The sequence below is a fragment of the Bombina bombina genome, chromosome 1 (genome assembly GCF_027579735.1).
Source record: "Bombina bombina isolate aBomBom1 chromosome 1, aBomBom1.pri, whole genome shotgun sequence".
Classification (NCBI taxonomy): domain Eukaryota; kingdom Metazoa; phylum Chordata; class Amphibia; order Anura; family Bombinatoridae; genus Bombina; species Bombina bombina.
This window is the reverse complement of record NC_069499.1, coordinates 580,768,036-580,794,037: the sequence shown is the minus strand read 5'-3', so window position 1 is coordinate 580,794,037 and position 26,002 is coordinate 580,768,036. Positions and strand designations below refer to the sequence as shown.

At 39.5% G+C, this 26,002-nt stretch overlaps 1 protein-coding gene across 1 annotated transcript in view; it reads right to left on the bottom strand.

Moving 5' to 3' along the window:
* Window positions 1-400: 400 nt before the first annotated feature.
* Window positions 401-26,002, bottom strand: part of LOC128645669 (uncharacterized) — a 369,635-nt gene continuing 344,033 nt past the window's right edge. The window contains exons 6-7 of the mRNA XM_053698822.1: window positions 6,829-6,966; window positions 401-667 (exon numbers count right to left, since the gene is read on the bottom strand). Of these exons, the coding sequence (XP_053554797.1) occupies window positions 574-667; window positions 6,829-6,966 (232 nt within the window). The 3' untranslated portion in view covers window positions 401-573. The remainder of the gene's footprint in view (window positions 668-6,828; window positions 6,967-26,002) is intronic.

Here is a 26,002-nt window from a genome sequence, read left to right as displayed (position 1 = left end):
GGGGATTGCGTTATAGTGATTGCAATTCCGCGACCGCAGGTGTTAGTTTTTTTCTAAAACTTTCTCTCCATTGATGTCTATGGGGGAAAACGTGCACAAGCACGTCAAGTCAGGCCTTGGGGTTTGTGCGGTATGGAGCTTAACGCAGCATACCGCACAACAAAATAAGGTTTTTCAGTAACTTGTAATGGCAGTGCTAAGGAGAGTGCGATACCGCAATTTTTTTTGCATTATTTACGCACCCAGTTTAGCGCTTGTATTTGTAATCTTGGTGTAATCTGTAATTTGTAATCTTGGTGTATGTTTGGTTCTTGTTCTGTGCGAACTGAAGTGAAAAGGTGCTCAATACAGACAGAAGGAACTTATAATTCTACCATGCTGCAGTTATAAATGACAACAGTTTTGCATGGCAGTAATTTATACATTTATTTCAATATATAGTTATTATTGATATGCATTTGAAGAAAAGAAGTTAAATGAGGTTTTTTATATGTAAACCTTCAAAATAATAAAAGTAATTTGATTCATTTTCTTTCACTCTAAAGATCAACAGGCTTTCCAATGCTTTGTTGCCTACTCAGAGGACTTACAAGCAAAGACACAGGAATGTTTAAGGTGAAATTTCATGACAGCTTTTTCAAAATCTGCTCCCAGGATCTCCTGAAATCTGCAAGTGGTGAGAAGAATATTTTAGTGTCAAAACATATAGATCAGAAACTGTGCAAAGTAAGGTAAGTACAATTCTTTGTGGGCCTCTTGTTTTTTTTTTTTTTTGGCTGTCTTGACATATATTGCTGAAGAAAATTACATATATTTACCTGAAAAATGTATTTTAAGGTGGTTAGTCCATGATCCATTATTCCTGGGAATTACTCTTTCCTTCCACTAGGAGGATGCAAAGCTTCCCAAAATAGCTCTATAAAAAAGCCTTCAACCTCACTGGTAAAATAGTCTGACATATAGCCAAGCAAAAGAGTTAGGGAAAACTGATAAGAGCAAAATAAAAGAAGCAGAGAAAAAAAAAAAAAAATATATGTTAAAAAAATAAACCATAACCAAAAAATAAACAGAAAACACAAACAGATGCAGACTCTGCACTTTGTAAGTAAACCACTGATTGCAAGCAAATGGTGTACAATAGCTGATACTGAGTAGATATCATGTAGCTAGTAACAGGTGCTCTGAAAACCGTAAACAGTGTAGCATGTAGTCAGTGGTAGTAATCACTTGTAACAAGCTGAGGGTAGAATCATGCAGCGTGCGGGTGTGGTGATAAGTAAGATACAGGTAAACACAAATTTCAGCGTGTAAACTGAAACTAAGGTGAAGCCGGTTAATCTCACCACTCTTGCCGCTGTGTGATCTTTTGCTCAGGCCGCCCCATGAAAGGTAAGGATCCACTCCTCCGGCATCCAAACGAAAGAACTCTGATAAACAATGAAGGTTACCTTGTATTGGGACAAATTGCAGCCGCAGGGTATGTGCAGGTAAAAAATGATGTCTTTATTGTAAGATCAAAAACAGGGTGTCAAACAAACTCAGGGGTACATTGAAACAATGGCAAACGTCCGACGCGTTTCCTGCCCGGAGGCACTTCGTCAGGGACTTGACGAAGTGCCTCCGGGCAGGAAACGCGTCGGACGTTTGCCATTGTTTCAATGTACCCCTGAGTTTGTTTGACACCCTGTTTTTGATCTTACAATAAAGACATAATTTTTTACCTGCACATACCCTGCGGCTGCAATTTGTCCCAATACAAGGTAACCTTCATTGTTTATCAAAAAATAAACAGGTTGGGTTCTTGTGGACTGTCACCCCCATGAATGAAATGAATTGATCAGGTAAGCATAAATTATGTTTTCTTTTATACAGGTGCTGAGAGTCCAGACTGTGGAGTCCACGATTAATGAAAAATAAGGGCAGGAAAAAGAGAACTTTCTTTTTTCACAAAGAAAATCCAAACAGAACACAAAAAATAAGTTTTCTTTCTTTCTTTTTTTTTTTTTTTTTTAATATGCTCTTAAAATGACCCACAGGCAAAAAACCCTGAAAACATTAAGCTGAGGCCACTGAATGAACGACTTTCCTACCAAAGGCTGCCTCAGAAGAAGCAAACATATCAAAATGGTAGAATTTAGTAAAAGTATGCAAAGTTGGTCAACAGATGCCTCATTCTTGATAGCCCAGATGTGGCAACTGATCTGGTACAATGAGCAGTAATCCGTTAAGGTGGAGGATGTCCCACCTACAAGTAGCTTTCTTCCCTCTCTTAGAACCTGAAAAATGAACAAACTAGAAGTTTGTCTGAAATCCTTAGAAGCATCAACATAATACTTATAAGCTCTAGTACCATCCCAATCATGAAAAAGCCTTTCAAAAGAATTCTTAGAATTAGGACACAAAGGAGGAACATCAATTTCTCGACTTATATTGTCTGAGGCCACAACCTTACTCAAAAAGCCAAACTTGGTTCTTAAAACTGCCTTATCCTGATGAAAAAGGAAATAAGGAGAATCACAAGAAAGAACAGATAATTCAGAGACTGTTCTAGCAGAAGAAAAGGCCAAATTGATTAAAACCTTTCAAGAAAGAAGCTTAATATCCACCTTATGCATAGGGGCAGAATTATCAATACCCCTGTTTCCGCGTGAGAATTCAGGCTCATCAGAAACAGAAGATATGAAGCAGCGGTCTAAATACCGCTGCTCCATAACTTGTCCACCTGCTCTGAGGCCACGGACATCAATCCGCCCGATCCTATACGATCGGGCTAATTGACACCACCTGCTAGCAGACAATCTGCAGAGGGTGGTATTGCACAAGCAGTTCACAAGAACTGCTTGTGTAATGATAAATGCAGACAGCGTATGCTGTTGGCATTTATCAATGTGTGGTGGACAGGATACGCTACATCATATCATGTCCGCTCTCGCACATTAATAAATTGGCCCCATAGGCTCAAAAGTAGGAGCCTGCAAAATCTTCAACAAGAAATTTAGATTCCAAGGTGGAGACACTTGCGTAATCACAAGCTTAATACATGCCAACGCCTGAACAAAACCATGAATACCAGGAAGATTAGCACTCCTATGAAACAAAACTGAAAGAGCAGAAATCTACCCTTACAAAGTACTGACAGATAGGCCCTTATCCAGACCATCTGGTAAACACTGCAGAATCCTAGGAATTCTGAAAGAATGCTAAGAAAAGCCATGATCCATACATCCTTGTGATAAATCCTTCTTGTCACAGGCTTATGAGCCTAAATCAAAGTCTCAAAATCACAGAATCAGAAAAACCTCTATGCCTAAGAACTAACCATACAATCTCCAAGCCATAAAGCTCCAGAGGAGCCCAAACCCTCTGTGCTTTCAGAGACCCACAGACAGCTCCCCAACCTTAAATACTTACATCTGTAGTGATCACAGTCCAAGTAGGACGAGCAAAAGAAGCCCTCGTCATAATATGCTGTTATTCCAGTCACCAAAACAGAGACTGACCTGTTCTGTAATCTAGAAATATCTCCTGAGACAACTGCGTATGATCCCTGTACCATTGACAAAGCATACAAAAGCTGAAGAGGCCTCATGTGAAACTGAGCAAACAGAATAGCATCCAATGCAGAAATCATGAAACCTAATACCTCCTTGCAATGAGCGACTGAGGGAAAAGAAAGAGACTGAAGGTTTTGACAAGTTGAAACCAGTTTCATCCTTCTCAGATCTGTTAAAGATATTTTCATGGAAACTTAATCTATTTGTCCACCCCAAAAAGTAATCTTTGTTTGAGGAACCAAAGAACTCTTTGGAAAATTGAACTTCCAACCCTGCTATTGAAGAAACAACAACCGTCTGCTGGGTTGAGATTCTGCTAAATGTAAAGATGGAACTTGAACCAAAATATTGTCCAGGTAATTAAATACAGCAATACCTTGAGTTATAATCACTGACAGAAAAGTACCTAGAACTGTTGTGAAGTTTCTCTGGCTATAGAGCAACAAACTGAAAAGGCCTGTACAGAAATGCAAACCTCAGTTAGTGTTCCTTGTGAATGTAAATATTAAGATAAGCCTCCTTTAACCTGGACACAACCTAACCTTGCTGAAAAAAAGTCAGATTAGCCCGAATTGTCTCCATTTTGAAAGTAGGAACTCGGACAAATTTGTTCAGAGCCTTCAGATCCAAAATTGGTCTGAAGGTTCCCTCCTTCTTTGGAACAATAAAGAGATTTGAGTAAAAATCCATCCCTTGTTCCAACAATGGAACAGGAACAATCACTCCCATTAGTTTCTAGATCTGAAACTGATTAAAAAAAGGCTTGGACCTTCAACGAATTTGTGTGGAACATTGGACAAAATAAACATTCCTCTGGGAGGCTTTGTTCTGAAACCTATCCGATAATACTGAGATACTACCCATGGATCTGAAACAGACTAGAACCAAGCTTCCTAAAAAAGGCACAGCCTGCCCCCTACCAGAGACTCTGGGTCAGGGGCTATAACTTCACGCAGACATGATTAGAAGCCTTAGACTTACCCCTGGACCTAAAAGAAAGAGAAGTCTATATTTAGACACCATATTAGCAGACCATGATTTTAACCAAAAGGTTCAAAATATATTAACCAGCAGAACCATTAGAAAACTGTTCAGAGACAATTTAATCAAATGGAAGAAGCAGCAGCAGCAACATCAGCAATAGAAATAGCTGGCCTAAATAATTAACCTGCTTGCAAAAAGGCCCTTATTTTAATTACCCTTTAGATAGGAAGTTAGAATCCTTTTATAGAAGTATAATCTTCCAGAGGAATTGTAGTATGCTTAGCCAGAGTATAAATGGCCCCAACCAAAGGGGATCACATAACATAAAACCTCCTTTAAAGAGAACAAATGTTTAAAGGACGATTCTGGTTCATAATCAGAGGAAGACCCCTTATCATCAGAGAAAACCTCTCCTTCAGAAGACACATTAGAAACATTAACAGTAGCTTCAGGAGGTTTATAACTAGAAGGTAAATTTAGAACTAAACTTTTAAGCTTACTTTAAGGCAGCATAACTGCCAACATTTGGGAAACCGTTGAATAGATTAAGTCCTTTACACCAGATGTGACATCAGTTGAACTTCCCTGTAAAGAACAAACAGAAGGAGCAAGAATACCCTTAAATGCAATAGAAGCATTATATTGGCCTGAATGCATTAAAACATTAGGGTATGTGTTACATAAATGTGCTATAGGAGATACCTCAGCCTGTTTACAATAAAAACACTTAACACTGGTAGGAAAGTGTTCAGAGACCCAGCTTCTATGGAAGATTTAGGGACAGAATTAGAAAGTTCCGTTATTGCTGTAAACTCTAAAAGTAGAGAATGCTTAACAAAGTGAATAGTTAAATCCATGAAAGGAAAAATTTACACCTCCCCCCAATGTAGCTAAATAACTAACTAGGCCAGGCATGCTAATGCGAAACAACAATGCGTTATCAGATAGTGAGTATGCGCAAAACCCGACTGCAAACAAAGAAAAAATACAACAAAAACCAGTGTGCGCAAATCCAAGGGCTTACGTAAGCTAACCCAATGCGTGCAGACACGAAAGCCGAAATGTGGGAAAAGGGCCCAAAATGCACAAAAAAACCTGACAAGTACAATCCAGAGGGCATACGTCTGCTAACTTAATGTGTGCAGACATGAAAACCGAAATTCAGAATTGCCTAAATCACACAAAAAATGTACAAATTTGAGGGCTTATATGCAGGAATCAGATGCATGTAGATCTGAAGGCTAATGCGCAGGAAAAACGTTAAATTGTGCCAAACCCGAAATGCGGCACAAATTAAATACAATTTAACATAGCATAAAAAAAATCTGTCTCAGGGCTCTATATATTAGAAAATATACATATCAATTACTCAAAAAGGCTTATAGAGTGCAAATTAAATAAAAACTACTATTTACCAAAAGACACTCATCTACTGGAAAAAACAGTAGAAAGCCAAACCAGTGCTGAAACATAACTGATGAGTATATTGAATAGGAGTATGCTAAAGACACAGCAGGAGAAGGCAAAGGACAAGTCCCTGCGACACCTGTGAAAGTCTTGTGACTAATTTCATATGAGGTGAAAAAATTAGACCCTACCCATACTCCATATTCATCCTTCTGATGAACACTGTACTCTGAGGGGAAATGAGATTCACCTCAGTCTGAGAACCACTCTCACTGAAGAATCGTATGCACATCTTCATTCTTGACCTTCCTCCAATGGCGGTAAAGACAAGACTACTTTACCAGTGAGGCGGGAGGGGGTTTATAGAGCTCTTGGTGTTTGGAAATCTTTGCCTCCACCCAGTGGCAGGGAAGAATAATTCCCAGGAGTAATGGATTGTGGACTCTCACCACCTGTATGGAAAAAAACCTTAAAATGTATTCAGAGAATTAAATTTTTTTAAAAAAACAACAACCCAGAAGCATTTATTTTTAGAAAGAATCCTTTTTTTAAATGAGAAGTCATAATTTGAGGTAGTATAAAAAGTAGTTTTAAAAGACTTTAAATGAATATCTGGAAGAGGAGCAGAAGAGCTCATAGACATTGCAAATAAGTAATGGGCCCCAGCCCCCGAAACCTAAGATCAGATACATGGACCCTGAAGCCTTATAAAAATCCCAGTCTGGCAAAGACGGATTAGCTACACCCCAATCTACCCACTCACAGCAATCTCAACCTCTAACAAAATACTGCTCAGTCTCTTATGACTAAGCCATCCAGTGCCCCATCCCAGATAGTCTTGAGGAAATCTCAGCAGGCTTGTTTTTACAGGGTTGTTCTATACCTCTTTTCATTCCTTATATGGAATTCTTCAGCTCCACATGGATCTTGCTCAGCATAAATATAGGACATGTAAAATGATCTGATGAATCCCAAAAGATCTTGCAGGGTTATTGAAGCAGTATGTGGTATATTGGTGGTCCTGGAACATAAATAAAGGCATAAAGAGAAAATAATATTCACTAAACTTAGTTACATAGCAGACAGTAATCACTGAAGACATTATTGATATCCCTTATTACTACTATTAGAACCTACAGAATGGACAACTTAAGTTTTAGACAGGAACTGTGACCCAATAAGGGCCAGATTACGAGTGGAGCACAAATGTTTGCGCACAAGTGATATCAGATTTATCGTGATTGCACGCTGGTTAAATTGCGCTGGTATTACAAGTTGGAAGTAAACGTGATCGCTTGAGTGCAATTGCTATTTACACTAGAATGATTACCACAACTTTAGAGCTCTGGTTAACTGTTTAACATTGAGATACATAGATATTCATGTCTAAAGATGGATATGTATGTATTTATATTTGTCTATATATGTACATATACAGATGTATTTATGCATTTATATGTGTATATATGTACTCAATATGTCAGTATTTATGATAAGAATCTAAGTAGTACTCTCCAAATAATATATCAGCTTATGGCAGGGTTATAACACAATACAAATAATAATTATCCTTAAAAATAGAAACCCTTAACTAACATGCATCTACTAGAAACCATACAATTAATATAAATACCTTAATTCTTTTATTTAGTTAATATCCATGAACATTTTGAAATATATTTGTAATACCAGAACATGAAACACTATTATACACGTTAAAAACAACTATTAAGATTTGCTATCCTTCTTAGAAAACCCAGAAAAAAATTACCTTTAAAACCAGCCTTTCAATCAGTTTACACAATGGGACCAAAACCTTTAACTCTTAACATCCAGGCAATACAATCCTAACAGTGCTTATAAACAATAGGATAATATATATTCTGCTATTTAACTGCAATTTATCCTAATACAATATTGATTTAAAACATCAGAACTTGCACAGATAATCAATTTAAAATTAAGGATTAGTTTAACAACACATAGGCTATGAAATAGTAGCTTAAAATCCAACTTGCTTTAATCTTTCAACTGTACTTTAAACTGCAGTGACTTATAATTTAACTATAGTCTTACCAATAACCTTGTATACTTTATCAAATAAACCAATCAATATCCAGTTTCCAATGTTTCTCAACAGATTCAATTTCACCTCAGAATTTCAAAATTGGGGGTATTCACATATGGAGTCTAAGAGTAGCTGTGTGCTTTAATAATAACCACAGCAGTTATTCCCTCCAGGGAATCCTCCTCCAGGATTAGCCTTCAGCCTCCTCTCAGTCTCTATGCTTGGGGTTAAATCATCTGATTTTACCCCTCCCCTTTTTTGATCATTATCCATCATTGGTGAGTATTGGAAACGCTCAACGGAAGCCTTGTTTCGGATTGGCCCTTTGCAACTGAACATGGATTGGTTCATCTTGGAATGTATGTTACCAAGGAGATGCATCCTTGCAACAACCAATCATCTCATGGCTGCAATTCTCGCAACATAACATTGGGTGGCAGCAGACAGCACAACACAACAAATTCACCTTTAACATTTCTAAGCATTTTTAACAAGATAATAATTCTCATAAGATGGTTATTTAATCAGACCACAACTCTCTGCATTAATCCCATACAAACCCCAACTATAGATGTGTAGCACCAGATCCTTTTTCTGATTATTCTGATACCAAATATGTTATATTATTAACATTGTATTATATTAAAGCAATTTAATATTGCTAATTATTTTGAAATTTATGGCATTTATATATCTAATATGTTTTCAGATAATATAGTATGCTCTATATCTCCCACAATTCTTGCATGCAGGAATTTTGCCCATGGTCCACCTGAAATAAAATAATAAGTGTCATTAATTATTTCTTTTTAGGTCCACAAAGATTCTTAAAACACAGATGCTAAGACACTTCATGCTTTCAAAGAGATACACACACACACACACACACACACACATATATATATATATATATATATATATATACATACACATTCATTTCTATGCAAATAACAGCCTATTTTATATTCAGTACTCCATTGTGTTCTAACATGAATATACCATATTTCATGTTTCTAATAAATGCAGATCTGAAATTATATGTCTGAAAAATACAAACAATGCAGAGGTTATTAAATATTTTAGACTGACTAAATAGTTACCTATCAAGCTTAGCAAATACCCATGTAATAATAGAGAATTAGATAATTCCCCAAATTTCTATATTTAATACATTCTGAGGCATGCATTCAAAGATGATTATTTGCTGTATGTTCAGTAAATTTCAAAGTCACATCTTAACATGTGTCTTTGAGATTCCAGCAATCTAATTTCCATCTCATCAAGCTTCAAAGAGGGCCCCGTCTCCATTTTGTATATTCAAGTGTTAGCAGTTACATCTTAACATGTTTTTTTGTTCAGCTAGCACAGATGTGTATCTGATTTTCAGGGGTAATTTAACACCTCTATGTTGATCACTTGTGTATCCAGAATTTTACCTGTGTTAATTTTCGGCTCCTTGTGGTTATACAATTGCATAATTTAGCATATTGAGTGTGGGAGATCTATTCAAAACAATCCTTTGTTCTCAGATAATTCATTTGATAAGAGGGAGGGGGTTGTTTCTATTTAGTGTCCATTTTCAGGTTTTAGAAGGTAAATGAATTATTTGATGTACACATCCACAGACTTATTAAATAAAGACAGACATACTTGTATATATTATTTAATAATATTTCAAATACCTTGACAATATGTATTTACATATGTACACATAAATACATATGTACACATATACAGGGAGTGCAGAATTATTAGGCAAATTGTATTTTTGAGGATTAATTTTATTATTGAACAACAACCATGTTCTCAATGAACCCAAAAAACTCATTAATATCAAAGCTGAATAGTTTTGGAAGTAGTTTTTAGTTTGTTTTTAGTTATAGCTATTTTAGGGGGATATCTGTGTGTGCAGGTGACTATTACTGTGCATAATTATTAGGCAACTTAACAAAAAACAAATATATACCCATTTCAATTATTTATTTTTACCAGTGAAACCAATATAACATCTCAACATTCACAAATATACATTTCTGACATTCAAAAACAAAACAAAAACAAATCAGTGACCAATATAGCCACCTTTCTTTGCAAGGACACTCAAAAGCCTGCCATCCATGGATTCTGTCAGTGTTTTGATCTGTTCACCATCAACATTGCGTGCAGCAGCAACCACAGCCTCCCAGACACTGTTCAGAGAGGTGTACTGTTTTCCCTCCTTGTAAATCTCACATTTGATGATGGACCACAGGTTCTCAATGGGGTTCAGATCAGGTGAACAAGGAGGCCATGTCATTAGATTTTCTTCTTTTATACCCTTTCTTGCCAGCCACGCTGTGGAGTACTTGGACGCGTATGATGGAGCATTGTCCTGCATGAAAATCATGTTTTTCTTGAAGGATGCAGACTTCTTCCTGTACCACTGCTTGAAGAAGGTGTCTTCCAGAAACTGGCAGTAGGACTGGGAGTTGTGCTTGACTCCATCCTCAACCCGAAAAGGCCCCACAAGCTCATCTTTGATGATACCAGCCCAAACCAGTACTCCACCTCCACCTTGCTGGCGTCTGAGTTGGACTGGAGCTCTCTGCCCTTTACCAATCCAGCCACGGGCCCATCCATCTGGCCCATCAAGACTCACTCTCATTTCATCAGTCCATAAAACCTTAGAAAAATCAGTCTTGAGATATTTCTTGGCCCAGTCTTGACGTTTCAGCTTGTGTGTCTTGTTCAGTGGTGGTCGTCTTTCAGCCTTTCTTACCTTGGCCATGTCTCTGAGTATTGAACACCTTGTGCTTTTGGGCACTCCAGTGATGTTGCAGCTCTGAAATATGGCCAAACTGGTGGCAAGTGGCATCTTGGCAGCTGCACGCTTGACTTTTCTCAGTTCATGGGCAGTTATTTTGTGCCTTGGTTTTTCCACACGCTTCTTGCGACCCTGTTGACTATTTTGAATGAAACGCTTGATTGTTCGATGATCACGCTTCAGAAGCTTTGCAATTTTAAGAGTGCTGCATCCCTCTGCAAGATATCTCACTATTTTTGACTTTTATGAGCCTGTCAAGTCCTTCTTTTGACCCATTTTGCCAAAGGAAAGGAAGTTGGCTAATAATTATGCACACCTGATATAGGGTGTTGATGTCATTAGACCACACCCCTTCTCATTACAGAGATGCACATCACCTAATATGCTTAATTGGTAGTAGGCTTTCAAGCCTATACAGCTTGGAGTAAGACAACATGCATAAAGAGGATGATGTGGTCAAAATACTCATTTGCCTAATAATTCTGCACTCCCTGTATAGACATATATAAGTGCACAAGAACCCTTTGAAGCTAAGAAGATGAAAACAAAAAACATATTTATACAATATTTATATTTAATAAAGTGTTATACTGTGTATTTACTATAAATATTTCACATTCCAATGTTCTGCATATAGAGGAATATGTTCTAAGTATTTCTAAATAGATATTCCTATCTATTGTACCAAAATGCCATCAGATATATGTAGACATATGTATTTTTTTAATAAATAGAACAGATTTGCTACGTGCAGAACATAGGAATGTGAAATATTCATATTTTTATGTTTGTTTAGCGCACGTGATAATCTGCGATCGGGTTTGCGTGAAAAAGGGGTATTTTTCCACTTTTTTTTCTCTATTGACTTCTATGGAAGAATAGGTTATTGCTCTAAGTAGTCCGGGACTAGTAGACCACTGGAAATGTTGATATATATATATATATATATATATATATATATATATATATATATATATATATATATATATATTATGGAAAAATATCATTATGGTTTAATAGTCAGGGGTTTAAAGCTACTAAAAAACTACAGCCGGAAGGAATATTAAGTGCCTCCGGCTGTCGCTTTGAATTTGCTGAATGAAACCAAAGGTTGCTTACCCTCACAATTGACAGCTCTCCTGTTGAGTTCTAAGGGACACAGCACGGAGGATATCCCGGGTGATAAATATACACACCATCAGCAAAAAGAGCCTTGCACTTTACCTAAATTGTATGGACAGTGTATAAAAGGGTGACGGAAGTTTGGCCTGTCCCCTAGCTCTATTGATGCTGGTACCTCCATGGTGTTTGTGCCGATAACACAGTCATAAGGGACATTGTATACACTATTTAACCTTTCTTAGCAATTGTCATTTCTATTAGTTTTGGTAGCGAACTTGTATATGTAGGGTGTGCGCATACATCCTAATCTAGGTATTTTCCAAGACACCTTAAACTACCGTGATATGCAGTAATGCCCTCTGGAACAGGTGTTGCGCACACCCCATATAACTTCACTTACCACCTACTTTTTGCATGTATATTGACTGCAACTATAATTGATTGAAGCATAGATCTTTGCTTATTTTTTTATTCCAGCATACATCCTCAAGGATCACTATGGTGGCAGTTTTTTGCTTTTGTGGCGAAGCCACAATCTAGTGGAGGTGTTGCTGGGATTTGTCTGTTTGTTTATGTTTATGCAGATCTTATTTATTCATGTTGAGCTGCCCTACTCTGGTTTCTGTGAGACAGTTTATACTGAGTTCATTTCTATTAGATTTGTACTGGAAGGTGTGCACTAGACGTATTTCGTTTTTTAATGCTAATAAATTATTTATGCACTAGATGTTGAAATCCGTGTCTCTTTTTGTAGGAACATATTTTGGTGCTTACTTTTACTTATATCTTTTTTTTATATATATTTTTTAGATACATTATTTTTAAGGGTCTGGTATATTAAGGATCTAGTTACCTGACTAATAAAATATTTTGGGCATACCTATACAATTTTAGTATCTGTGATCTCCCTCTACCATATCTTATTAAAAAAACTAGTTACTAGTTCACTCAATGTTAAATATATAAAAAAACTCACACTTCTAAGTAGTACGCTGCAGTTTCTAAGTTGTCCGGGACCACTGGAAATTTCAAGCCGTGTGTGTATGTGTATATGTATATATGTATATAGTGCTACTAACATGAGTTTAACTATTCTTAGAAGACAGCAGCGTGGACTATCTTCCAATTTTGTATTACGTTTGTTTCCATATCTAGTGAACCACAGCTAAAAAGTACATGTGTCCATATGTGGTCTGACTGGGCCCATAGGCCCCTCGGAATTTTGGAGTAACATAGTAAACAGAAGAAACAACACAAGTCAAACATTCTTATAGGAACAAAATAGGTAAAACATCACTTTTAAAGACTATGGGGTAGATTTATCATAGTGTGAGTGGACGTGATACGATGTAGCGTATATAACTGCAACATAATAAATCCAAACCATTTTGTCGTCGCCACTAGAATTAGAGAAAAAAGAAAAAAAAAGGAGGAAGGCATAAAGAGAGAGGCAAGGAGAGAGTGGGGGAAAAAGGGGGGGGGGGAAGAATGACCTCTTCAGTATACATGCGCCCTTCAGACGGCTATCCCGGATGTGTTAAAGTTTTACTCCTTTCCCACTCCTCCCACTCTGCCCAAATCATTCCATGCAAGCCCAGCCTACCCTCCATCTTCAGAGAGTACTCCTCCATGGAGCGCAAATATGTCACTGTCTCTAACACTGATTGCAAGGGCATGTAATTGTCTCTCAGTCAGTTCCTAGCTATCACAAGCTTAGTGGCCAGCAAAATAAGAATACAAAGATTTTTTTCTAGCTTGTGCAGTCCATCCAGTCCCAGGTGAAAGAAGGCCATGTTCGCTGTAAGCTTTGTAACTAGTCCCAATTGATTAAGGAGTCTACCCACTTGGAACCATAATCTCTGTACTTTGCTACAGCTCCACAATATGTGTATATATGAACCTAATTTTCCACAACCTCTCCAACAATAGGCCGACCTCTGAGGAAACATTTTGTGAATTCTTGTTGGGACTCTATACCATCTTAAGAGAAGCTTAAAGGGACAGTATACTGTAAAAAAGTTTTCCCTTAATGTGTTTACAATTGCTTTTTTACCAACTGCGGAGTAAAAAATTTATGAAAATTAGCTTTTTAAGGTTTATTTGTGTATATTAAAGCTCTGATTTTGTGTTTTGAAGACACAACCTAATAAAATGGGTTGAGCTTGTAGGTATAATCAGATCTCATTACTGTATCACATTGTGTACATATACCTGCTTCTTTATCTTATATCTGTCCACAAACCAATCACCAATACTTGGAGAGAAGAATGGAAAATAAACATTTTATTACCTTATCTCTGCTATATCCCACTGGAAGTATAATTTCTTCTGCTGGCTGTGTTTACAGAGCTTATCTATAGCTGGAACCTGCGGCCACAAACTTTCAGAATAGGTGGGGATACCACATGCTAAATCAACTATTTCAAATGTCAATATAAGGGTAAATGATCTACTTTTAAACAATTTAATACACTCCAGCAGGTAAAGTGGATCATTGAGAACAAATTAAAGGGGAGACATTTTTTGAGTAAACTGTCCCTTTAATGAAAATTTCATAGATGGTAGTGCAATGGACAGCAGATTTTGTAGCTAATACAGCCCTTTGCCAATCTAGTTCCACATGGCCAATACCCATCTCTCTTTCCCACTCCAGGGTATGATGGGATTTAAAAAAATGTGGGGAATTTGAAAACAACTTATAGTGAATGGTTAGAGCTTTGTAGAGAGGCCTGCCAGCAAGCTATCTCCTCTCCCACTGCGTAAATTCTCTTAGTTCTTGCTCCAGGAACCCCCAAGCTTGAATCATAGATTCAAAGTGCAATGCATTGGGGATATCCCTACCCCTGTGAGCTGCTGCCAGCGTCACTAGGCCATTCTCAGGGTTTTCTCCCTGTTGTGTTTGCCATTTGCTGCTGGCAGCCATTTTACTCACTTCTCTTCCTGACTATGGTGCATTGTGGGGGATGCTGCTCATTTCCTGCACTTCCTTTTATGGCCAGACTGGTGTGCATCATCCATGTGAGACAGGATGCAGTCTTAGAATTGTGATGTCATCACTTATTATTTAAAGGGCCTCTGTTCAGTATGCTTTGCCTTTGCATTGTCTCAGACCTGTTTATGAGAGTTCCTGTGTATTACCTGGCTGCCTGATGTCCTTACTGGTTCCTGATCTCTGGCTTGTTCCTGACTCTGCTGTTTTCCTTGTTCCTGATTCCGACTCGTCTGACTATTTGCTTTGGCTCCTGACTCGGCTCGTCTGACTACCAGCTCTGGTTTTGACTCCTGGCTTGTTATTTGACTTGTGGACTTTTTATTATTTTTTGCTATTAATAAAGGTGTGATTATTTTTGCATTTCTCGTCTCAGTCTGATTCTTGGCACCCTGACATTACGCAAAGGCCATGAATCCTGATGGTACTAATGGTGAGCGTCCTTGGACACATCTTTCCATGGACTTCATTGTCAAGCTCCCTGTTTCCAATGGCAATACTGTTATCCTTATGGTGGTTGACCGTTTTTCTAAAATGTCACATTGCATTCCCTTGATGAAGCTGCCTACCACTCAGGAGCTTGCTTCAATTTTTGCCCAGGAGGTCTTCCGTTTACATGGGTTACCCAAGGAGATAGTGTTGGACTTGGGTAGCCAGTTTGTCTCCAGATTTTGGCATTCTTTTGTGCTCAAATGGGGATCCAGCTTTCCTTCTCCTCAGTATATCACCCTCAATCCAATGGGGCTGCGGAATGGTCTTATCAAGCTCTGGAACAGTTCCTCCATTGCTATGTCTCAGATCACCACAATAATTGGTCTGAACTGCTACCTTGGGCAGAGTTTGCTCGTAATAGTGCTATTAATGTTTCCTCCAAGTTATCCCCATTCATGGAGAATTATGGGTTTCAACCAATCTTGTTGCCCAATTCATTCATGTCTCAGGGTATTCTGGCTTTGGAGGAGCATCTCCGGCAACTCCGTTCCATGTAGGTGCAGATTCAGGATTGCCTTCATCGTTCTATGCAGCGCCAAACATTCCAGGCTGATCGTAGGCATCTGCCCGCACCTTCCTACCAGGTTGGTGAGAGTTTGGCTGTCCTCCCGCAACTTGAACCTTTGTGTGCCTTCCAATAAATTGGCTACCCATTATGTTGGTCCTTTTCAAATACTCCGACGGGTTAATCCTGTGGCCTACGCTCTTGACCTTCCTCCTGCTATGAGCATCTCCAATGTTTTTCATGTCTCCCTCTTGAAACCATTGGTTTGTAATCGGTTTACCACTGTGTTGCCTCGTCCCCGTCCTATCTTTGTTGATAACCATGAGGAGTATGAGGTCAGCAGCATTATTGACTCTCGTATGTCCAGGGGCCGTGTACAATATGTGGTTCACTGGAGGGGCTACGGTCTGGAGGAGCGTTCTTGGGTTCCCTCCTCTAATGTTCATGCTCCCGCCCTCCTTCGTGCCTTCCATGTCTGTTTCCCCAATAAGCCTTTTGTCCTCCCACGGGGGAGGGGTCGTTGAGGGGAAGGTACTGTCAGGGTTTTCTCCCTGTTGTGTTTGCCATGTGCTGCTGGCAGCCATTTTACTCACCTCTCTTCCTGACTATGGTGCATTGGGGGGATGCTGCTCATTTCCTGTACTTCCTTTTAATGGCCAGACTGGTGTGCATCATCCATGTGAGACAGGATGCAGTCTCAGAATTGTGATGTCATCACTTATTATTTAAAGGGTCTCTGTTCAGTATGCTTTGCCTTTGCGTTGTCTCAGACCTGTTTGTGAGAGTTCCTGTGTGTTAACTGGCTGCCTGACATCCTTACTCGTTCCTGATCTCTGGCTTGTTCCTGACTCTGCTGTTTTCCTTGTTCCTGATTCCGGCTCGTCTGACTATTCGCTTTGGCTCCTGACTCAGATCGTCTGACTACCAGCTCTGGTTTTGACTCCTGGCTTGTTATTTGACTTGTGGACTTTTTATTATTTTTTGCTTTTAATAAAGGTATTAATAAATGTGTGATTATTTTTGCACTTCTCGTCTCAGTCTGATTCCTAGCACCCTGACAGCTATCTCTGTCATACAAATCTTGTATTCATCGCAGCTCGAGAGAGTACCTGTGACGTGGGTGTGAGTCTGAAAGACAAGCAAAGCCCTGATCGGATGGATTAGCAAGGATGTGGGGCAACTTGTTCTGTGTGTCTAAGTTCCCTCCAGAGCCAAAGACCTGCCTTCAAGATGGGGTTACTGATCCCCGTCAAAACATCTGCATGTTGGGGGAGCCAAATCAAATTCTCCAAACGTATTTCCGAGGACAACATGGCCTGCTCAAGTTGATACCACCTAGCACTTTCACCATGTACTCCCCAGGCCAAAATATGAGACAGCATTGCATCTTTGTAATAGAAGCCTACATTTGGGGCTGGCAAACCTCTGCATTTAATTGGTTTCTGCAGCTGTAACAACTCTTGGAGGAGTTTTCTGCCAGATATATTTATTAAATATAGATATGAAATGGTTCAGTAAATATTCAGGAACCGGGAGGGGGACACATCGAAAAAGATAGGTCAGCTTAGGGAGTAGCATCATCTTTAATGATTGAACCCTACCCATCCACAATACCTCCAGGGTCGACCACTTGTCCGTGAATATTTTAAATTCCCTCAAGAGAGGCTCGTAGTTTGCTTGGATAACCAATTTGGGGTCAGATGAGAGAATCACTCCCAAGTGTTTAATTTGGGTGGTTGACCATTTAAAGGAGGTAAGATAACATTAAATGTTGTAGTTGGGCGGGGGGGGGGGGGATATTGAGGGCCAGCGCTTCTGTCTTATTATAGTTAAGCTTATAATATGTTAGTTTCCCATATTCTTTCAGGATCTCAAAGATTTTTGGTAGGGACTGTGCGGGGTCAGAGATAAATAATGTGAAATCTTTCGCAAACAAAGCCAACTTTTGCAGCGTGTCATGGATCAACAACCCGTTACTGTCAGAATGTACAAAAGTAGGGAAATGGAGCACCCATGTCGAGTGCTGTTCATATGTCAAAAGATTCGAAATGAAGCCCCATTCCCCTCACTCTGGCAAAGGGGGCTGAATAAAAAACAATAACCGCTACAATGTACGGAACTGGGAACCCGAACGACCTCAAAACCTCACTCATGTAATCTCACCTCACCCTGGCAAATGCATTTTCAGCATCTAGCGACAGGGTGATGAGTGGGACCTCCAGGGAAACTGACTCCATCCTACCGTGAACCCCACCTGATCTAAATGAATAAGCGATGGTAACACTTTGTTTAGTCTGTTAGCCAACATCTTTGAATACATTTTAACGTCTATATTTAACAGCGAAATCGGCCTATAGCTTTCACAAAGACTTGGGTCTTTTCCTTGTTTTGGGATGTAACAATGTCAGCCTCTATGTACTCCCTAGAAAAGGAGCTGGATTCAAAGGCTTGGTTAAAACCTCTCAATAGGACAGGGCTCAATAGATCTGCTAATCTTTTGTAGAAAGTAGAAAAAAAGCCATCAGGGCCCGGTGCTTTATGTAACTTCAGCGCTTTAATTGAGTCTGCAACTTCCTCCTGCGCAATCACGTAGGCCAGAGAGTCTGGTAGGTCGTCCCGGACCCTTGGTAAGTTAAGTGAGGTTAGGAATTCCTCTATGATCTCTCTAGGTGCCACTCCTCTGCCGTCATGGAGCTCAATTTGATATAGTCTTCTGTAATAATCAGCAAAGGCTATGCCTTTATCTCCAGGAGAGTAATGTCTACTATCCCCCTGTTTTATAAATGCAATTCTGTACAGCAAAGACCGCTAGTACAATATATAGGGAAGCAACCGATGTGCCTTATTTCCCTTATGGTAACATTTTTGTTTTAAGTAATGTAAATTTCGTTGGACCCTTTCAGTTTCTAGCTTTTCAATTTGTTTTTTATGGATCTGTAGTTTGTCATGATATGACACTGTGTGGAACAGTTTGTGTCTGTCACTAAGGTTCAGGTACTCACAATTCAGTTGTGCTAGAGTTTTACCTCTATTCTTCTTATGTCGAGCCTCCTTTCTTTATGAAAAGCCCTCTCATATAGGCTTTAACCCCTTGGTTGCTAACGATGGCTCAGAACCGTCACTAGCATTCTCCCACCTTGAGGGAGATCTGGGGGATCCCACCCACTCCTACCCCGGCGTTCAGGCCTGTATAGTGACAGGCATCGCAAGGGCTTCACGTTTTGCATGGTGACGTCACGCGCAATGACGTTATGACATCACTGCGCAACTTTATTTAAAAATGACAATGACAAGTATAGGGAAAGGGGGCATGCTGCTTAGAAGCCTGTATCTCAGGCATCTAAGCAGCTACTAACCCCCTAACCTTTCCAACGGTGTAAGTCTTGGGGATCTGAAGAAAAAAAAAGTAAAACAAAAATATATATTTAAAAAAATTAAAAAAAAACCTAAATCAGCTTAGCACCCAGGCAGCCCAGACCATCAAGACAGACATCCCTTCAGTGTCATTAAAAGTTAAATAATCTTTTAGCCCTCTATTCCACTCTTGCAGATGGATATCCTGCATTAAATAATCTGGAAGACGCCAGCCTCCCATTGGTCCCCGTTTATGTTTATGAGATTAGTCAAATTGAACAATAACTGCATTGTTATCTTACTACATACAAGGCATAATTACAGCATGTTGTACTAATTCTAGTGATCTTGAATTGCAAAATAAATAATCGATTCTAGAGAACGATTGGTGTGGGGCTGAAAAAAAAGTGTAATCATGTGCATCAGGGTGGAAAGCTCTCCAAATATTGTAGAACCCATACTGGGACACCAGGCTTCTGAAACTGAGAGACAATCCATCCCTACTGTTATCTTTTCCCCTGAGCTGAATGCCTCTCCTATCTCTCTGGGGGTCCCAAAGCATATTAAAATCACCTCCTATCAAATATGTCCTTGTTTATCTTTGTCTATTTTTCCCAAAAGCTTTCTAAGAAAACTAGTTTGGTTCACATTGGGCAGGTAGAGAACCACCAGGGTGTGCAAAACATTGTCTCAGCGGCATACACAAATAACATAATGACCTGCCGGGTCCCTTTCCAGGTACACTTGTTCATAATCTGATTACCCACCAGGATAGTGATCCCCCTAGCTTTTTTGTGGTATACTTAGGAAATAGAGGTGGGATATAGGTATGTTCGGAACATAGTCACCCTTTTGTCAGTCCAATGTGTCTCCTGTAAATAAGCAATATCAACTTTATGGGATGTCAAATATTTCAGAAGTAAATTCCTCTTAGTGGGGGAATTAAGCCCGTTCACGTTTAAGGTGCAAAGCTTCATGTTGAATGGGGGGAGGGGAGAACCAACGGGATTGGGGAGAAAGAGAAAAGGCAAAAAGGAGGGATAAGGAGGTAGTAAGAAGATGGAAATATTTCTATCACCTTGGATTGGGCAGAGGCTAATTAACTCTTCCTGGGATTGTGGAGAGTAACGGAAACCCTTTTCCGCAATATAATCATAGTGTGGGGGGTTACTAACAAATACAATAACTCTCCCCCCATCAGTGCAAACCACTTATAACTAAACACAAACGTTTAGATGACCTATATACGTGTGTTGAGTACAAGGAGTGAATGTGATCTTCAAGCATGTATCCTACTAGCTCTACTTCATGCTAGGCGGTCTCTCATATAATTAAGTCTATATAACATTGCATATGAACAAACAGATATGGTTCAAACATATAAGCAAACATGTAGGCTCAAACCTGAAACACATGAATACATAACATGGTTCGGTATGTACTTATCTGTAACCAAGAGAGGAGTGAGAAGTACTCAGTCTCCACTCAATAAAACATTTATACATTTACATTTAGGCAATGATTCAGATATTTGGATTCGATACATAAGGATCTTTTTGCTTGATGTATTAGGTATTAGAATTGTATTCAATTATCAAGCATGTACCCCTCTCGCTCATCTTATACAAGATATTCTCCTATATAATTTTTAGACTAAGTAATAGTACATGTGACCAAACAGGAAAATACATTTCAGAAATATAAACAAACAATTACTTCTATGAGCTTTATATTATAACAGAGAAAGAAACAAGAAGTGCTCACTCATCATTTAGCAGTACAATTATTCTCAGGCAAGGATACAAATACCTGAGGTCAGTAAGGTAGGATCAATTTACCAACAAGATAAGAGGTCTCCAGGGTAGAAGAAGGCACATTGTCCCTCAAAGACTGAACAGCATTCACGTAGCCAGGTGTGGACTAGCTGGCCTCCAATCAGGTGCTGAAGCTCTTAGATCATTATGACCTTTCTGCAGCAAACTAGGTCCCAGAGATCTTTCACTACCCCTCTGGGGGAGATCAGGAGGAACTCGATCCGGTGTATCCAGGTGCCACTTCTTCTTGTCTTGGAGTACAGATGACGTGTCGAGTTCTATCTTTTGTTACAATCAACTTAGTCGGGAACCCCCATCTATATTTAATCTTGTGCCGTCTGAGTACTCCGGTGACCTCAGCGAAGGTTCTTCTCTGCTGTAATGTATGAGATGACAAGTCTGGGAACAGTGATACTTCCACATACTGGCCAGATAAATTGGGGAAGCGCATCATAGTTCTTATCAATTTCTCTTTGAACATATACTAGTGTAGACAAGCTATGATATCTCTGGGCTTATCCTGGGGTAGATTTTATGGTTTTGCAACTCTGTGTATACAATCAATTCTGCTGATATATAATGCCTAAGATGGAGTGAAATAGAGCCTGTGCATACTTTTCCAGCTCTCTCTGGGTCACCTCCTCAGGTATCCCCTGAATACGGATGTTGCTCCTGCAGGAATGATCTTCCAAATCAGCTACTTTGGCTTCTAAAGAGGAGACTTGGTCAGCCAGTACCTGAGTGTAACTGATCCAATTGGCATGGTCCACCATCAGATCTTCTTGCTTTCTCTCAATAGTGTCAGTACGCTCATTGACTGAAGAAATATCCCTTCTCAAATCTTCAAATTATCTTTCCAATTTATCAAATATTTTGATGAGAGTTTGCGTTTGCTTTTCAAAAATGTTTTGTATGGAATCACAGGTAAAGGCAGAGGTGTCCCCCATACCCCTACTAGCTGCAGCAGACTGGGATGGTGTGGTGTCCTGGAGTTCTTCGCCAAAATCAAGTGAATATGATCTTTCATCATCAGACATGACAGTCATGTTCTCTTAGTGGCTGAAAGTGGTATATGACTGTCTTCGTAGGCTTTGTTTGTTTTTTTCTAGCTTGCTGTGACATGTTAGTCCAAAGGGTTGTTGCATGGACTATGTTGATCTTGAAGTCAGGTAAACTTTTATCTCCTAGAATTTGACATCTACCAATAGTACTGTGGATGCAGACAACCTACGCTAACCTTTCTTTATACCAGTTCCTCTCCTCCATTGATATCCCCTGAACCCCCTAAGAGTCCACCTTCTTAAGAGCTGACTACAACAGTGCAACTCTTGACAGGGCCCTCTACCCATTTGATCCCTATAATTGTTTTGTTGTACTCCGCATTTGTTTATAGCGCTGCAGAATCTGTTGGCGCTCTACAAATAACCGATAATAATAGTAAAGTAAGGCAGTATATTGGTCAGGTTATAGGCACGGATGGGGATGAGAACAGGGCACTTTACAGCAGCATACTATAGTGTTTAGGCAAATTTATAGAAAAGGAAAGTCCAGAAAGGCCAACACTCCTGAGGGAATATTATTTCACATAGCTCTGGCACTTTGCTCTGCACTGTACTTAACAATCAAGGCCCCTTAAAGGGACAGTCTAGTCCAAAATAAACTTTCATGATTCAGATAGGGCATGTCATTTTAAACAATTTTCCAATTTAATTTTATTACCAATTTTGCTTTGTTCTCTTGATATTCTTAGTTGAAAGCTAAACATAGGAGGTTCATATGCCAATATCTAAGCCCTCTAGTGGTGAAAAACTGTCAGGGTATTTTGACAGTTTTTCACCACTAGAGGGTGTTAGTTCACGTGTTCCATATATAACACTGTGCTCATGCACGTGGAGTTCCAGTGAGCCGGTTCTGATTGGCTAAAATGGATGTCAGTCAAAAGAACTGAAATAAGGGGACAGTTTGCAGAGGCTTAGATACAAGGTAATCACAGAGGTAAAACATATATTAATATAACTGTTTTGGTTGTGCAAAACTAGGGAATGGGTAATAAAGAGATATCTATCTTTTTAAACAATAAAAATTCTGATGTAGACTGTCCCTTTAATGCAGATTATGTGAAGTCACTATGTTATATAGCTTAATGCATTAATAGGTGCAGGAGGGATATCTTGTAGATGACAAGGAGGAATTGATACCACTGACAGATATATGTGAGAGGTAGAGTGTCTTCAAGCCTATCTCCTGATATTCCAGGTTCCAAATTTTCCCTGAAGCTCAGTGTAAAAAGCCTGTTTAACCGGGTTATCAGACAGGCCTGCTTAGCTTACTGGCAATCCTCACTGTATCCCCCAGGTCTCTCAGACCTCCTTCAGGAGTAGTGGCGTAGTTAAGGATTATGGGGGTACAGTGATAATGGCAGTTCACACCAGGAGCACAAATTCCCTTCTTTATATTGGCATTCCCCCAGATATTTTATATGTATCGTGATATACTCCGTATACTTTGAAAATATATGCTCGTTTGTGGGAGAGGGCTGCAGTTGTGGCCTGGTGCTGGTGGGAGATTGTAGTGGCAAATTAAATGACCTCAGTATAGTTTATAGGTGCTGTTCACTGACTCAATGCATGTGAGCTTCCACCCCCACAAGCCCCAAGTCCAGTGCTTCTAAAACAATGAAAGCCTGATACATAGCTGTAAGCCTAAATAAAAAGAGAGAAGCGCTCAACCTGGGAACGAACAATAGCATAATAGCTTGTTCTATGGCTATGCATTTGCCTTTCACAGAGAAGAACTTTCCTGAAGACTTCCCTGTGTCATAATTTGCATAAATAAAAAGAAAGAAACGCTCAACCTGGGAACGAACAAGAGCATAATAGCTTGTTCTATGGCTAGTTACCACTCAATAAATATTTAATTTATTTATTGATAGTGTAGTGTTAATTAATTGTAACTTAGGTTAGGATTTATTTTACAGGTAATTTTGTAATTATTTTAACTAGGTAACTATTAAATAGTTATTAACTATTTAATAGCTATTGTACCTGGTTAAAATAAATACAAAGTTGCCTGTAAAATAAATATTAATCCTAAAATAGCTACAATATAAATATTATTTATATTGTAGCTATATTAGGGTTTATTTTACAGGTAAGTATTTAGATTTAAATAGGAATAAGTTATTTAATAATAGTTAATTTATTTCGTTAGATAAAAATTATATTTAACTTAGGGGGTGTTAGGGTTAGGGTTAGAATTAGCTTTAGGGGTTAATACATTTATTAGAATAGCGGTGAGCTCCAGTCGGCAGATTAGGGGTTAATGTTTGAAGTTAGGTGTCGGCGATGTTAGGGAGGGCAGATTAGGGGTTAATACTATTTATTATAGGGTTATTGAGGCGGGAGTGAGGCGGATTAGGGGTTAATAACTTTATTATAATAGCGGCGCGGTCCGGACGGCAGATTAGGGGTTAATAAGTGTAGGCAGGTGGAGGCGACGTTGAGGGGGGCAGATTAGGGGTTAATAAATATAATATAGGGATCAGCGGTGTTAGGGGCAGCAGATTAGGGGTTCATAGGGATAACGTAGGTGGCAGCGGTGTGCGGTCAGCAGATTAGGGGTTAAAATTTTTTAATAGAGTGGAGGCGATGTGGGGGGACCTCGGTTTAGGGGTACATAGGTAGTTTATGGGTGTTAGTGTACTTTAGAGCACAGTAGTTAAGAGCTTTATAAACCGGCGTTAGCCCAGAAAGCTCTTAACTACTGACTTTTTTCTGCGGCTGGAGTTTTGTCGTTAGATTTCTAATGCTCACTTCAGCCACGACTCTAAATACCAGCGTTAGAAAGATCCCATTGAAAAGATAGGATACGCAAATGGCGTAGGGGGATCTGCGGTATGGAAAAGTTGCGGCTGTAAAGTGAGCGTTAGACCCTTTCCTGACTGACTCCAAATACCAGAGGGCGGTAAAAACCAGCGTTAGGACCCTCTAACGCTGGTTTTGATGGCTACCGCCCACCTCTAAATCTAGCCGATAATTTGCATAAATAAAAAGAGAGAAGCGCTCAACCTGGGAACGAACAATAGCATAATAACTTGTTCTATTGCTAGTTACCACTCAAGAAGCAGCCTCTTTTTGCTCAACATGTGCTTTTCACAGAGAAGAACTTTCCTGAAGCATATCAGTCTGATCCTGACTTCACAGTACAGTCCAGCCCCGAAATCCCAGGCAATCCCTCTATGAACGAGAGAAACAGCAAAACCCCAGATGTACGTTTCCACCTATTGTGCCTATTGTGGGCCTCTTCAGTGAGGTGCAGCCATATCCCTCTAGGCACACTGAGCAACGGCTCCACGTCTGGAATCCCGCATCACAGTTAGGGAGACTTCCCTAAGTGTCATCATTTGCATAAATAAAAAGAGAGAAACGCTCAACCTGGGAATGAACAATAGCATAATAGCTTGTTCTATGGCTAGTTACCACTCAAGAAGCAGCCTCTTTTTGCTCAATGTGTGCCTTTCACAGAGAAAAACTTTCCTGAAGCATATCAGTCTGATCCTGACTTCACATACAGTCCAGCCCCGAAATACCAGGCAATCCCTCTCTGAACGAGAGAAACAGCAAAACCCCAGACGTACGCTTCAGCCTATTGTGGGCCTCGTCAGTGAGGTGCAGCCATATCACTCCAGGCACACTGAGCAACGGCTCCACGTCTGGATCTGCAAGCCGACAGCTAATAACCTCCTTTCAAGAGGCGTGTTAGGCAACGGTGAGTCGTCTAACCTAGTAAGGAATAATGATGGGCTTCCCCTCCAACTCACCCCAGAATCTATTCCAGAAGTGCCCTCTCTGTTAATGTCCGCTCATCAGTCCCACAATGATGAGTAGCAGGTTCAGGGACCTTTTGATTCC